This window comes from Schistocerca nitens, chromosome 1, assembly GCF_023898315.1.
Source record: "Schistocerca nitens isolate TAMUIC-IGC-003100 chromosome 1, iqSchNite1.1, whole genome shotgun sequence".
Taxonomy (NCBI): domain Eukaryota; kingdom Metazoa; phylum Arthropoda; class Insecta; order Orthoptera; family Acrididae; genus Schistocerca; species Schistocerca nitens.
This window is the reverse complement of record NC_064614.1, coordinates 496,802,249-496,817,025: the sequence shown is the minus strand read 5'-3', so window position 1 is coordinate 496,817,025 and position 14,777 is coordinate 496,802,249. Positions and strand designations below refer to the sequence as shown.

The window sequence follows — 14,777 nt, the reverse complement described above, 5'->3', positions numbered from 1 at the left end:
ATCACTGTTAAAAAAGGATGAGATATCATGACAATGGCAGTAGAAATTTGGGTGTGATTTCCCACACCGAAACACAGATCTGATGAAGGTTGAAGTGCAAAAAGAATGTAAAATACCCCTAAATGAAGCAGCTACAAATCTTTTCTCCCTACACAACAACAAATAAAATGCACTTTTCCACATTTTAGCAACTACTGTTTCAGTAATTTCTGAGATATTAGTTCCTTCCTGAATAGCCACTTCAATGTCACTGTACAAGCAACAACTAATTTCAATCTGTACATATCAAGGAAACCTGTACAGCGGCAAAGTGAATTACGGGAAGTTAATGGGATTCTATTAGTAACATACACAGCTGACCACTAGAACTGCAACATCAGAACATTAACATGATGACTGCCACAAGGCTGCTGGTGGCCATAGCAGAGCTTCATTCCTGACGGCTTGACCTGGCCTGGCAATGAAACATTCATCGTTTGTATATGGCAGTCAATGTGTTAACAAAATTTTACTTACTTTGTGTATATAGCATAATATGAAGAATACATAATTAAATTTGTACACAATTTGGGGGTATACAGAGTGAACACTTTTATATGCAAAGTAACAACCTCTGGCAGCAAAAACGGCTCTAACCCGCCTAGGCACCAGATCAAACTGAGCTTGGATGAGAGGTAGAGGAACACCATTCTATGCTGCTTCAACTCCTTGCTACTATTCATCAATAATAGTAGCTGGCAAGTGAATTTGAGTCAGGATCTTGGTCACTCATGATCAGGTTTTCAGTGAGAGAGAGAGATATGGATAAAATGCTGGCCAGGACAACAGTTGAACACCGTATGTATCGAGTCAAGACAATATGGAAAACATGTCAACTTGTATTTTCTTCTTGAGAGATAATGCCATGGAGGCCTCGAAGATAGCCACCAGCCTTAAAAAATCAAAATTGTAGTGTGAACAAGATGTGATAGTGTAGTGTATCCAACGAAACTTCATATCATTATGTTTGGCTGTATGACAACGATAATCTGGCAATGTCAGTTCTCCTTGAAAGCCTCTGCATATGAAGAACTAGGAGTCTTCTGTAAAGTTGGCATGGAGCCATTCCTGTAACTAGTATTGTCGGGTGCACCACTTTTGGCATACCTCTCTCTGCTGTCATGTCCAGGGAAGCCACAAAAAATGGTTGCCATACTGACAGTCCATGCACTCCAGATGTTGTTGCACACACTGTGTAGATACTCGTCTTGCTGCACACAAGCCAATTTCCTGACAAAATTATGTGATGTGGCTGTAAACTCTGCATGGTCAAGCAAATAAAATGTGTCCTCTTAAGCACTCGTCACAAACAGCATTGTGCATGGAATATGAATCCCATATTCGTGTGACAAATGCAGGATCCTGACGAATGTGGGCAGTGGTATCATAGAAAATAAACCACAGTTTTGACAAACTATGAACCTGTCACAGTTGAATTATAACACATGGTACACGGTTTTCCTTCTTATATGACACATAATAAGATCTTACAAACAACGAACATTCAAATGCCATTGCTGAATGAGAAACATACTATGTAATCTTTCCTTATGCACACCAAGTAGAACACTATCTGTCAGATGCATCTGGAAAATCTACACACTTATTTTCATGTGTCCTCATGTTTGAGACACTTAATTTAACCGAAATTCACTATGCTACAGGTCAGTATTAAACTGTACTTCTGGCAATATAAATACCTCAACTTTGTGGATCAGAGCTTTGTTGTAGTTTCATTAGGACAGAGTGTCAGAAACTGAATTTTGTTGAAGTTTCATATAGTGGGGAGAGTGGGGGTGAGAGAGGAATTGAATTTTATTTTATTTCAGAGTATAATTTCAGAAAAACAATCTCACACAAAAGGTTGTTTGATGCATTCTAACCAGCATAATATTTGGTAATGTTAGTTGCACTGGATAAGATGACATGGGAAATTTGCCTGTGAACTGAAGTAGTAAAATAATCATGAGAAATGAAGGCTCAGATGAGACAATGTTTTTTGTGTAATGAATCAGGATGCAAACATATGTTCACCACAAATGGAAAGACTGTAGGAGAAAATGTGATGTTTGTGAAAAGGAAGAAAACTGAAGCTTCCTGGCAGATTAAAACTGTGTGCAGGACTGAGACTCGAACTCGGGACCTTTGCCTTCGACAGGCAAGTGCTCTACCAACTGAGCTACCCAAGCACGACTCACGCCCCGTCCTCACAACTTTAATTCCGCCAGTACCTCGTCTTCTATCTTGCAAACTTTACAGAAGCTCTCCTGCGAACCTTGCAGAACTAGCACTCCTGGAAGAAAGTATATTGCGGAGGCATGGCTTAGCCACAGTCTGGGGGATGTTTCTAGAATGAAATTTTCACTCTACAGCGGAGTGTGCGCTGATATGAAACTTCCTGGCAGATTAAAACTGTGTGCCAGACCGAGACTTGAACTCGGGACCTTTGCCTTTCGCGGCAAGTGCTCTACCGACTGAGCTACCCAAGCACGACTCATGCCCCATCCTCACAACTTTAATTCCACCAGTACCTCGTCTCCTACCTTCCAAACTTCACATAAGCTCTCCTGCGAACCTTGCAGAACTAGCACTCCTGGAAGAAAGCATATCGCGGAGACATGGCTTAGCCACAGCCTGGGGGATGTTTCTGGAATGAAACATTCACTCTACAGCGGAGTGTGCGCTGATATGAAACTTCCTGGCAGATTAAAACTGTGTGCCGGACCGAGACTTGAACTCGGGACCTTTGCCTTTCGCAGGCAAGTGCTCTACCGACTGAGCTACCCAAGCATGACTCAAGGCAAAGGTCCCGAGTTCGAGTCTCGGTCCGGCACACAGTTTTAATCTGGCAGGAAGTTTCATATCAGCGCACACTCCGCTGTAGAGTGAAAATTTCATTCTAGGAAGAAAACTGTCAAAATGCATGTGAGTTTTTTCTGGGTGTAACAAGAGCACAAGCATATACTAGTAGCCAGTGAGATGTTTCACTGTTTGATATGCTCCACATAGATTTTTTAATACAGAGCACATAACAGTAATCACGTGCTTCAAAACCAAGCACACAGTCAAATTGTGATGTAATAATTGTTCCAATAACTTAAAGTCTTTACACCCAGGATCAATTTACCAAAGCCAAATCTTGTGAAATTCCACATGCTGTTTCAATACAATATTAAAAAAACCAACAAAAAGTATAATAGCCATGACTCTATGTTCCGCTGTGCAGCTAATAATGAAAGCAACACTATCAACAAGCCATTAACTTGTCATGTATGCAATTGGAACTGTGATAAGGTAAAAAAATAACATGACTATGACCATAATCTCCTAAGGTAGAATGAGACTCATCTGTAACGCCAAATGTACTAGAGTAGTAAGCACATAATACAGCACGTGGTGGGGGATGTCGAACAGCATAACAGAGTAGCACATAACCAACCATACAAAAACATTTAAAGACTGCTGTTTGTTGCGTGAAAACATAGTGTGCAAGTTGAACATTTAGCTGTGTTTCACATTACTGCACATATGGTGATGGTTATTTTGCCATTTTACACACACACACACACACACACACACACACACACACACACACACACACACACACACACACACACGCGTGCTCTGGAGAACAAGATTTGCGCTATCATGTTTTAGTTCTCATACTGACTGTTCTCTGCCTCTATTACATAGCAATCAGTTATCTACACTAAAGCAATTGTTTGTACACTACGAATATTTTTAACTGGTAATGATTTGTCATGACAATAATGAATCTGTTAGTGTCTTATACGCTAATTATTTGATGGATAACTTTGTGCAAAATAAATATGGATAGTCTGCTCACTAATCCACACAGCAGATAGTGGTGTGGAAGTCTGTAAACCTATGGTCTAAATGCATTTCTAACCACACAAAGACTGACAGTAAAATGACAATATGAATTTGAGGCACTTGACTGGCACACAATACAGATCCCAGTCTGAGATTTAGATGCACTTGGGCCTGACGTAAAAACAGCTGTGTTTGGCATTATCCATGTATCTCACTAAACTCTTCAGGTTCTGGCAGGAGTGAACACTGCACAACAGAACAGGGAGGAAATTAAAAATATTGCCATCATATTAAAACAAAGTCAGACAGAATAGTAAAGTGTGTTTTAAAAATAAACAAAAATACTGCATTAAATTCGAGTATAGGCATCAACATGTTCACATTCTGATGAATATGTGGAAGATCTATAGCAAGTTACAGACGTATAAATGATGAGACAATTCGACGAAAAGTTGATAATGACTACAGAGATTCTTTAGTGATAAACCTTGATTCTGATGGTCAAAATGACAGGTGGTTGTACTACTACTACTACTACTACTACTACTACTGCTGCTGCTGCTAAAATAGAAAATTCTATTGAGAAAGTAGTTAAAAGCACAAATATGTATGAAGGATCGTCAGGGCTTAACTCTAGAATCTGCAGTCTCCACGACTACCAAGAGAAATGCATAAGAGACTAATATGCCCAGCTTTCAGGACAATGCATTCTTTCTTCAGAGCAGAATGAGGGATTTGCTAGATGAGATGAAGAGTGGGGAAGGGAATCAGTTCACTCAGACCCTAGATTTCCTCCCTAGAGAAGGAACAATTTTCTGAAAACTTGGCACATTGTTTTTTGTTTTATGTATTTCTACTGCCAGTGCTGGGAGTTGGCAACATTTCAGTCTCCCTGTGATTTTTAAAAAAGGTCAGACTGTAAAATTTTCAAAGGAGGACATAGTTGCCCTAACACACACTTCCTAAGAAAAGCAAACAGAAAATTGAATTTGCAGGAACTGAATGTAATTAAAAATAAACCTGTTCCAGTACAAAAGTTCTGGTAGAATGAACATACCTGGAGTAAAGGCACTCACTGTAAGGCAGAAGCGTTGAAAAGAAATTTTGGTTGTGTGTGTGTGTGTGTGTGTGTCTGTCAATCATTCAATGATTCTGCGAGTGGTCACTTTTACTCCAAAAGTATGTTTACCAAAATAAAACTGACTACATCCAGCAAATAATACAAAAATCACGCCGGATGCGAAGGTCCTAAACCACATTTGAATTGCAAGTGATAATGAACTCTTAAGGTACAAAGTAGAAACACCTAAAAAGCAAAAATGAAAGAGGCTCATCACACAGGAAGTCAGATATGTAGACTATGATAATTTATCTAGCCTACGAACAAAAAGCTTGTAGGCCTAAGGTTGAAATAAGCAACAGCTTCAACACCTCACGATACAAGGAATATCCAGACAGCCAAAACAAGCAATTAAGCCTACTTCACAAATGTATTAATGAAGATGGCAAAATATGTTTCATTTATAAAGAAGGCAAACAAAAAGAAACATTCACAAAGAATAAGACAATTTTTAAAGGACATAAGTTATAAGCATATGCCTATAATAACAGAAAAATTCTTGAGTATGCTAAACTAAAATATTTGGGAATGTATCCTGTAAGATGGAAGAAGGAGGTCACTAGAAACGGAGCACAGGGTCAAGGATGGTGGAGAAAATTGGTCCTGACCTTTCAAAGGAACCTTCCCAGCATTGACAGGGAGCAATTTAGGAATATCATGGAAAACGTAATAGGGCCTATGGATTATGGTGGGGAAGATCTGAGCCTCCCAAAAGAGAGTCCAGTGTGCTAACCAAGAGACAACTGAAAACAAAGAGCGTGAAGAAAACAAAGTGACATTGGGCAGATACCTGCATGAATATTTGACAATTTCTTTCATGTTTTTCATAATTAATGAGAGGAAGCAGAAAAACGGCTGATAATGTACACAATGACAGTCTGGAAGTAACGAAATATGAAGGAAAACCTGTGGCTAACTTTCCAATAGTAAACTCTATTTTCTCACTAAACTATCATCATAACTAAAGAAACTATGAGAAGTTTATGTGCTCTTATATGCAATTTTCTAATACTTCTGCCTAGGTCTGAGATATGTTATGCTCCTTCCCCTGGTATGTTTCATAATTGTATGTGTATGTAACATGCAACAAACAGATCTATTACATAATATGTTAATCAATGTGCATGGTGATTTTAGTTAATTATAAAGAAAACAGTAGGCCTATTAAACCTGAAGAAAATCTTGGAAAGAACAGATACTGTTGTAAATTACAATTATGTGAGCCACTTGCAAAATAAGGTTTGAATCTATTGATAATTATGTACAAATCTATTGAAGCTGTGAGTGAATGCTGGGAACAACGACTATAGATTTTGCCACCAGATCACTTAGCACCACAACCAAGATTTCAGGAGAGATAACCACTACATACTGTCAAATATGCCATTTTTGTTTGCTATTTTTCAAATGTTATTATAAGGATTGTGTATGGATAAAATAATATATGATGGGGCAAGAAGTAGCTCCAAATGTCTCTGGATTTCACAAATGAAAGATCACTTTCTTGATGTGGCATCTTGAGTTGAGAAATTATTATATACACAGCACTTAATCAAAGCTCATACAATTTCTTTAATGCTTTTGCAACATACAGAAAGAACAGAGCAACCTACTCTATACGTGTGTTGCTATTTCCGTATTTATGAGTGTCAGCAATCAGTACAATATGGTAAATTTCCAATAACCATTGACAACTGATACAAACGGAGAGCTTGGAATATTAATACAACAAAGCGAAACTGCGCACCGTGGAACTTCTGTGGTACTAACTCAACACGAGCCAGATTTCCGGAGTCAAAATTCGATAAAAATGTAAATCCTCCACATTCGACGTCCATGGCATATAGTTAAACAGTAAGCTTAAACATGGATCTTGCTTCATTTCTGTAAGAGAGAAAAAACGATAACGTTTAATTAGGTAAAGAATTTAAAATTTTCGCTTTCAAAAATGTAGATAAACAACTCAAGCGCAACAAAGTGCAATCAGCTAAGTGAAAATCTTACACACAAAAAAAGGTTTCTTTTCCTTCAGGAGGTGTCACCATCATACAAGTAAACAATACATGATTCCAGTAAGTGAACACAACGCTAACGTGTTGGCTAGTCACTCATAACAGCTTTCAGAATTTCACCACAAAAAATAAAACACCAATACACACAATCGGTTACTTTTGACGAGTTATTTCTGTAGCCAGGTGTATTCCTTTTTAAAATAAATAGTATCAAAATTTCGATACACAAGCCCACGGACCATACCCAATCCCATCCTATCCTATACAATCAAAACATAACACGCCATATTCCATGTAGTTGTTTTCTGTTATAGAGCGATTTGCGATAGTATCGAATTACGATTATTTACTGCTGCAATTGTAATACTCGCTGTGACCAGAGGAAATGATAGCTTCTTAAAAATTAAATACATACACTTAATTTGAGGATGAAACTTACTGCTCTGTTTACTGCCTTAAAAGACTCCAAACTCATTAACGTTTACTACGAAATACAGTATCAGATTTATATATACAATTAATAGCCCGTTTACAATATCTTTATTTTTTTTTTAATTGCGATATGTCGCATGAGAGAAAGCAATTATCTGCAGTTTCCATGTCAGTATGAAATTAAAGACATCTACTACTTTACCGCTGTGTCATTACCGTTAACTTTTTGCCCTCGGAATTACAGGAACAAATGGGAAATCCCCTTACGTTTTATTGTATTCATTTATTTATTTTTAGTTCTGTAGTTCCTTGACCGAAGTAAAACGCTATGATATATTAGTCGACTACAATCTTGTAATAAGGTTTACTCCTGGGTAGGAGTGGGCGAGTAGTTCTCTGCTGGATGTTGACGATGGAGTGGAAGAAGAAAGCAGCCATTAGATGACAGAACACGTTACTGATGAACACAAACTGACGTGGTTCAGCACATCTGAAGTAGACAGGCTGCACATGACGGGAGGTGATCCTCAGGCCCCAGCACTCAAGTACGAGCGTGCCGATGCAGGCGTCTGCAGTTGATGGTAGCGGTGGCCGAGCTATCGTATCATGCTGGCGGCTGGCGGCTGCAGGGTGGCGGTATAGCAGTGGGGCGACGTTCCTGTACCACGGGGTGGACATTAGGGCAGCAGTCGTTGGTTCGCGCCCCAGTAGAGACAGTGTCATAGAAGCAGTGATAACCGACATGAGCCGTGTGTCATTGGATGGCCTAGCTGTGACGACTTGCTGACATGCTAGTCCTGGTGATTAAAATCCAGTTTTCACGGGCTGACAGTTGAGGAAGGCCCCCTGTATCGACACCGCACAGAAAAGTCTGGAGTGGGGTCAATGGCCTGGTGTGACATAATCAGCATGTCGGTCGATCACGCGGCAGGAGTCTGCATGGTATCCCTCATGCAGAAGCAACGGCTGCAGAAGCCCTGTCTGCTGGCACTGCTGAGTTCGCAGATTAGATTAGATTAGATTTACTTTCATTCCAATTGATCCGTAGTGAGGAGGTCCTCCAGGATGTGGAACATGTCAGAAAAACAACAAAACATGACAAATATTTACAACTAAAACAAATAAGCTAATGTACCACTCCACAGGTCCCAAGTGGAATGATCGTCATTTTTTAATGAACACTAAGAGTCATTTTACAAATACTAATGCACTAAATTTAAGATAAAAAAGTTTTTTATTTATTTATAAGGTAATACAACTACTGTAATACTTATTTACAATGAACACATTACTGCACTGAAATGGTGCAGAAGTTAGATTATACTAACACACACACAAATTTTCAATGAACACATTACTGCACTGAAATTGTGCAGAAGTTATGTTGTACTTATATACAAATTAGTTGGTTTTACTAAGAAATTCATCAATGGAGTAGAAGGAGTTGGCCACCAATAAATCCTTTAGGCTTCTCTTAAACTGAATTTCATTGGTTGTTAAGCTTTTTATGGCTGCTGGCAAGTTATTGAAAATGTGTGTTCCTGAATAATGCACACCTTTTTGTACAAGACTAAGTGACTTTAAATCCTTGTGAAGATTATTCTTATTTCTAGTATTGATTCCATGAATTGAGCTGTTGGTTTGAAAAAGTGATCTATTTTTAATGACAAATTTCATTAAGGAATAAATATATTGGGAAGCAGTAGTTAGTATCCCTAGTTCCCTAAACAGGCTTCTGCAGGATGTTCTTGAGTTCACACCACATATAACTCTCACTGCACGTTTTTGTGCCCGGAAAACTTTAGCTTGGCTTGATGAATTACCCCAAAAAATAATCCCATATGACATTATGGAATGAAAGTAAGCATAGTATGCCAGCTTTTTCATTTTTATATCCCCTATGTCTGACAAAATTCGCATTGCAAACAGAGATTTGTTAAGACGCTTCAGAAGTTCTGTGGTGTGCTCCTCCCAGTTGAATTTATTATCAAACTGTAATCCCAAGAATTTAACACTGTCCACTTCTTCTATCTTCCTGTCATCGTATGTTAGACATATACTCTTGGGACACCCCTTACAAGTTCTGAACTGCATGTAGTGTGTTTTTTCAAAGTTTAGTGACAAAGAATTGGCTAGGAACCAGTGATTAATGTCCACAAATATTTTATTGGCTGATCTTTCTAAGACTACATTTGACTTGCTATTTATTGCAATGTTTGTATCATCGGCAAACAAAACAAACTTGGCATCTGGTAATGTTACTGTTGAAAGGTCATTGATATACACAAGACATTGAACGGTGGATTGAGGCCTAGTTTCAGTTTCTGGGCTGCAGTCCTGACAGTTGGTGTTTGAACCATCACATTTCTTCCCTTCTTAGATTAGTCTTGTCCATTGGATTCGTATTTTGTTGGTCTGACTGTAACAGAGACACTTTCACACCTATCAGTGTTTCTTCATTGTTTGAATAAGACTTTGGCGTGACCTCTTTCTCATTATATTTTATACTATATACAGTATCTCATTCTTACACTGCTTGAGCACTGATTTTCTGCAGCCCTCTTTGCTTTTGTCGCTTTTTTCTTCCTTTCACAACTTCTTATTGTTCATTGTGGTTGACTTACTTCTTCACAAGTACCAGCATGACTATCATGGATCGGCAGGTTCAATGAAAGTAAGAATAGGATTTGGGCAATTCTATGTCTGAGATGGCAGTACACAATACATATTATGCTCGAAATTACAGAAACGGCAAATGTATTAGGCCCTATGTTTATGAGTTGGTTGTGTCATTCATTTTGTTATGTCCCAGGATAGTATCCTAGACAGACACTAGAAATTCGTCGAAGTTCTACCTTGGCAGCCCCTGAAAGCTGAACCGTCTTTGTCAATGACCAGTAGTCTGCCAGCTAGGGGGAAATGCTGAACAAGTTGCTGCACACACGAAAGCTAGAAAACTACTGCAGCACGGGAGAACAACCAAGTGCCCAAGTCTGAACAATAATGACATTTTGGAAGCCAAAAGATACCGTTATGCTAGTGACAAAGCAAGGTTAGGTACAACACAAAAGAAAATATTCAGCTGCCAAACCAGCAGAAAAGATTTATCTGGAAGATGAAGTTATGAAAGTCAGAATTCACTAGAAGAGCTAATACTGAGGGAAAAGCAGAACATATGATGTCATTGCCATCCCCACTACCTGAGAGCCCACAGGAAGCGCCAACATAAATACTCCACCCTTCTTTACAAATGTCTGACTGCTGAGTGCCGATTGCCAACCGCCCAGTGCATATCTCAGCCCCTGTGTCAGTTGCAGCTATCCAGTGAGAGAGGAGGCTATGGAGGTCTACCCACGGAATGCCTAGCTGTCTTTGATTGCCTACGGAATCACGAGTCCCACTGGAAGGATGCTGCTGCTGACTGCTGCACTGCCAACTTCTGAGGCAATGCTGATGAGGTGCACAGGCCGCTACCACTCTGAAGATCTGCTGGCGACTTGACCCGCATGACCTGGACACTGTCTGTCACCCGCCTTCGAGAAGGAGGGCCACTTCTGCTGCTCATTCCACTCCTGTGGCAGACACCAATGCTGCTCGCTCCTGTCTCCTAAACAGGAGCTGTGAGTCAACCCCTGCAAGCCAGCGAGTACTTTAGTTGGACCTGGAGACGTCAATCCTGAGTGCAAATTTTCGAGGTTAGCGAGAGCACTTTGGAGACTGTTACATAGAGCTAGAGGCCGCCGGCGTCCGAGTGTCTATGACCGGTCCGTGACAACACCAGCTGCTACCTGACGCTTCACTACAGTAGCGAAACTGCAAGTCGAGTACATTCTGGCCTTCTGCTGCTGCTGAGGCCTGACTGTGACGTCAGTACTGCCTCATAAATGTGTTATTGTCAGTTACGTTTTCTCGGAGCTCTTGAGTGTAGCTGGGACCTCACCATCACATCCTGCCTGGCTCTCTCCTGACGACTTTAATATTCTTGGACTGGATTCCCATATCTGATGTCAACAAATGTTTACCAAAGGTACAGACATCTATACCTAGCATCACAGCCACACATCTAGGACAACAACAATCAAACATCTACGCAGCTTAAATGTGAGGTCAACAGCTACAAATTGAAGTTCGTAACAATGCAATGTGGTGAGTGATTGATATTTGTTTGCTTTCTTGTCTTTATTTTCTTATGGCCGTGTTGAGCTATAGGAAGCTCAACATTACATCAAAAGTGTCGTTTGTTAAATCGCAGAAACCTGCAGATTTGACTCAGTTCCATGGGAACACCAGAGAACTTTACTTGCAGCCAGTGAGGTGTCCACACTGTAATTTATCTGGGCATGACTTTCCCACATATTTAAGCTGTATCAGCTACCTGTAGTATGTATAGAAGGCTTGGTCACAAGGCACAACAGCAAGCAGAATCTCATTACGGTACGATATGGCGTAAAGATTGAGTATAATTAAATTCATTTTTTTTCTTTTGCCTGTTGTATTTGTAGTTTCCTTCTTTTCTGGTGTTGGCAGATGGAATTTACACCAATGCCAGACACATGAGCAGCGTCTCTGAATGAAATGGTGGTAACTTTGAAGGGGCAAATAGCCATGTTTTCAGAACCTGCAACACGATAGTGGCAAGGCAATGAAGCATTGCATAGGAGAATAGAGCAAAGGGAAGCCACTGGGACCCAAGGACTCCTTGATTCAGGAGGAAATAAAACTGTGTTGAGTGTACCTGGCCATTTCATCACAGCAGCTAACATCATAGTGCCATTTTCCGTAAAAGCAACCGAGGATGTATCTATTTTTATTAGTGACGTAAAGGCTGCCGTTAAAGTAGGGGAGGGGGGAGGGAGGAAAATGGTAGGAAAAAATATCCTTGAATGTGTGTAGATTAAGGTCAGTGGGTGACACGAAAACGTGCGTTATGTACAGCTAGACCCTCAGTAAGAAATTGGAAATTTGTGGTAAGGTCTTATGGGACCAAAATGCTGAGGTCCGTAAGCCTACACACTACTTAATCTAACTTAAACTAACTTACGCTACGGACAACACACACACCCATGCCCAAGGGAGGACTCGAACCTCCGACGGGGGGAGCCGCACGGACCACGACAAGGCGCCCCTGAGACCGCGCAGCTACCCCGCGCGCCCCTCAGTAAGGCCCAGACATTTGATGAACTGGCTAACGGTCCAGTACAGCGCTATCGGAAGCAGAACAGCCCGAGATTCTTTAGGGAAAAACTCATTGCACTATCGCAGAAATACGGCGGATTAGTGGAATCCTTCTCTGACAGGATTAGGAAACTGAAAGAGTAATTCTATGAACTTCCGCAGAATGCAGAGGCCAATATACCGTGATCCTGCATGAGGTAGAGAAAAGAGCTCTGGACGTGTTTATAAGAGGTATATCTGCTGATATTTCAAGAAGGGTCAGAATGGAAAACCCAAGTGACTTACACTACTGGACATTAAAATTGCTACACCAAAAAGAAATGCAGATAATAAACGGATATTCCCTGGACAAATATATTATACTAGAACTGACATGTGATTACATTTTCACGCAATTTGGGTGTATAGGTCTTGAGAAATCAGTACCCAGAACAACCACCTCTGGCCATAATAACAGCCTTGATACGCCTGGGCATTGAGTCAAACAGAGCTTGGATGGCGGCTTCAACACGATACCACAGTTCATCAAGAGTAGTGACTGGCGCATTGTGACGAGCCAGTTGCTCGGCCACCATTGACCAGACGTTTTCAATTGGTGAGAGATCTGGAGATCTGTATCCAGAAAGGCCCATACAGGACCTGTAACATGCGGTCCTGCATTATACTGCGAAATGTAGGGTTTTGCAGGGATCGAATGAAGAGTAGAGCCACGGGTCGTAACACATCTGAAATGTAAAGCCCACTGTTCAAAGTGCCGTCAATGCGAACAGAGGTGACCGAGACGTGTAACCAATGGCACCCCATACCATCACACCGGGTGATACGCCAGTATGGCGATGACGAATACACGCTTCCAATGTGCGTTCACCGCGATGTCGCCAAACACGGATGCGACCATCATGATGCTGTAAACAGAACCTGGATTCATCCGGAAAAATGACGTTTTGCCATTCGTGCACCCAGGTTCGTCGTTGAGAACACCATCGCAGGCGCTCCTGTCTGTGATGCAGCGTCAAGGGTAACCGCAGCCATGGTCTCCGAGCTGATAGCCCATGCTGCTGCAAACGTCGTCGAACTGTTCGTGCAGATGGCTGTTGTCTTGCAAACGTCCCCATCTGTTGACTCAGGGATCGAGACGTGGCTGTAGCGGTACAGTCATGCGGATAAGATGCCTGTCATCTCGACTGCTAGTGATACGAGGCCGTTGGGATCCAGCACGTCGTTCCGTATTACCCTCCTGAACCCACCGATTCCATATTCTGCTTACAGTCTTTGGGTTTCGACCAACGCGAGCAGCAATGTCACGATACGATAAACCGCAATTGCGTTAGGCTACAATCCGACCTTTATCAATGTCGGAAACGTGATGGTACGCATATCTCCTCCTCACACGAGGCATCACAACAACGTTTCACCAGGCAACGCCGGTCAACTGCTGTTTGTGTATGAGAAATCGGTTGGAAACTTTCCTCATGTCAGCACTTTGTAGGTGTCGCCACCGGCGCCAACCTTGTGTGAATGCTCTGAACAGTTAATCATTTGCAAATCACAGCATCTTCTTCCTGTCGGTTAAATTTCGCGTCTGTAGCACGTCGTCTTCGTGGTGTAGCAATTTTAATGGCCAGTAGTATATGCTGTCATTAGGATTGCTACGCAATTGGAGGAGATTGATATTTCTACACGAAGACAGAGTGATCGAAATGCTATTTCTTCTGAAGTGAAGTGTTTTAAATGAGGACAAACAGGTCATGTCAGGAAAAAAATGTCGTCAGCCTAAATGCTGTGAAAGTGAATAGGTGGGCCATAAAGCCCATGATTGTCACAAGAAAGTATAGGGCAAGCAACGTCCTAATAATCGATGGTGAAACGGGAACTGGGATGCTTCATCCACTAGACGGGATTCCCAGTAGAAAACGAGACTGAAGAAATGTATGGAGAGATGAGAGATGGACTGTTGCTTGCTAGGCAAAGTAAATATTACGAAACACAAATTTCTGGTGAACACAGGGGCTCTCGTGTCCGTAATCAGGCTGGATGTTTTGGGCAGAAAGAAACTGAGCTCGTCACAGTACAGGTTACGTGGAGTGGGTCATAATGACACGAAGTCATTGGGGACAACGCTGTTCAGCTTTAACGTGGGAAATGAGTGTTTTCGAGAGCATGTA

The 14,777-nt window shown here is 41.1% G+C and overlaps 1 protein-coding gene across 2 annotated transcripts in view; it reads right to left on the bottom strand.

Annotated features, from left to right (window-relative positions):
* LOC126252758 (cytosolic carboxypeptidase-like protein 5) overlaps window positions 1-7,324 on the bottom strand; it is a 178,039-nt gene extending 170,715 nt beyond the window's left edge. Inside the window, exons 1-2 of one of the 2 annotated variants that reach the window (XM_049953680.1) lie at window positions 6,998-7,324; window positions 6,741-6,877 (exon numbers count right to left, since the gene is read on the bottom strand). In XM_049953680.1, coding sequence (XP_049809637.1) covers window positions 6,741-6,831 — 91 coding nt within the window. In that variant the 5' untranslated portion in view covers window positions 6,832-6,877; window positions 6,998-7,324. Of the gene's footprint in view, window positions 1-6,606; window positions 6,878-6,997 lie in introns of those variants that run through there. The other variant, XM_049953688.1, reaches the window with a different exon arrangement.
* Between the last annotated feature and the right edge of the window lie 7,453 nt (window positions 7,325-14,777).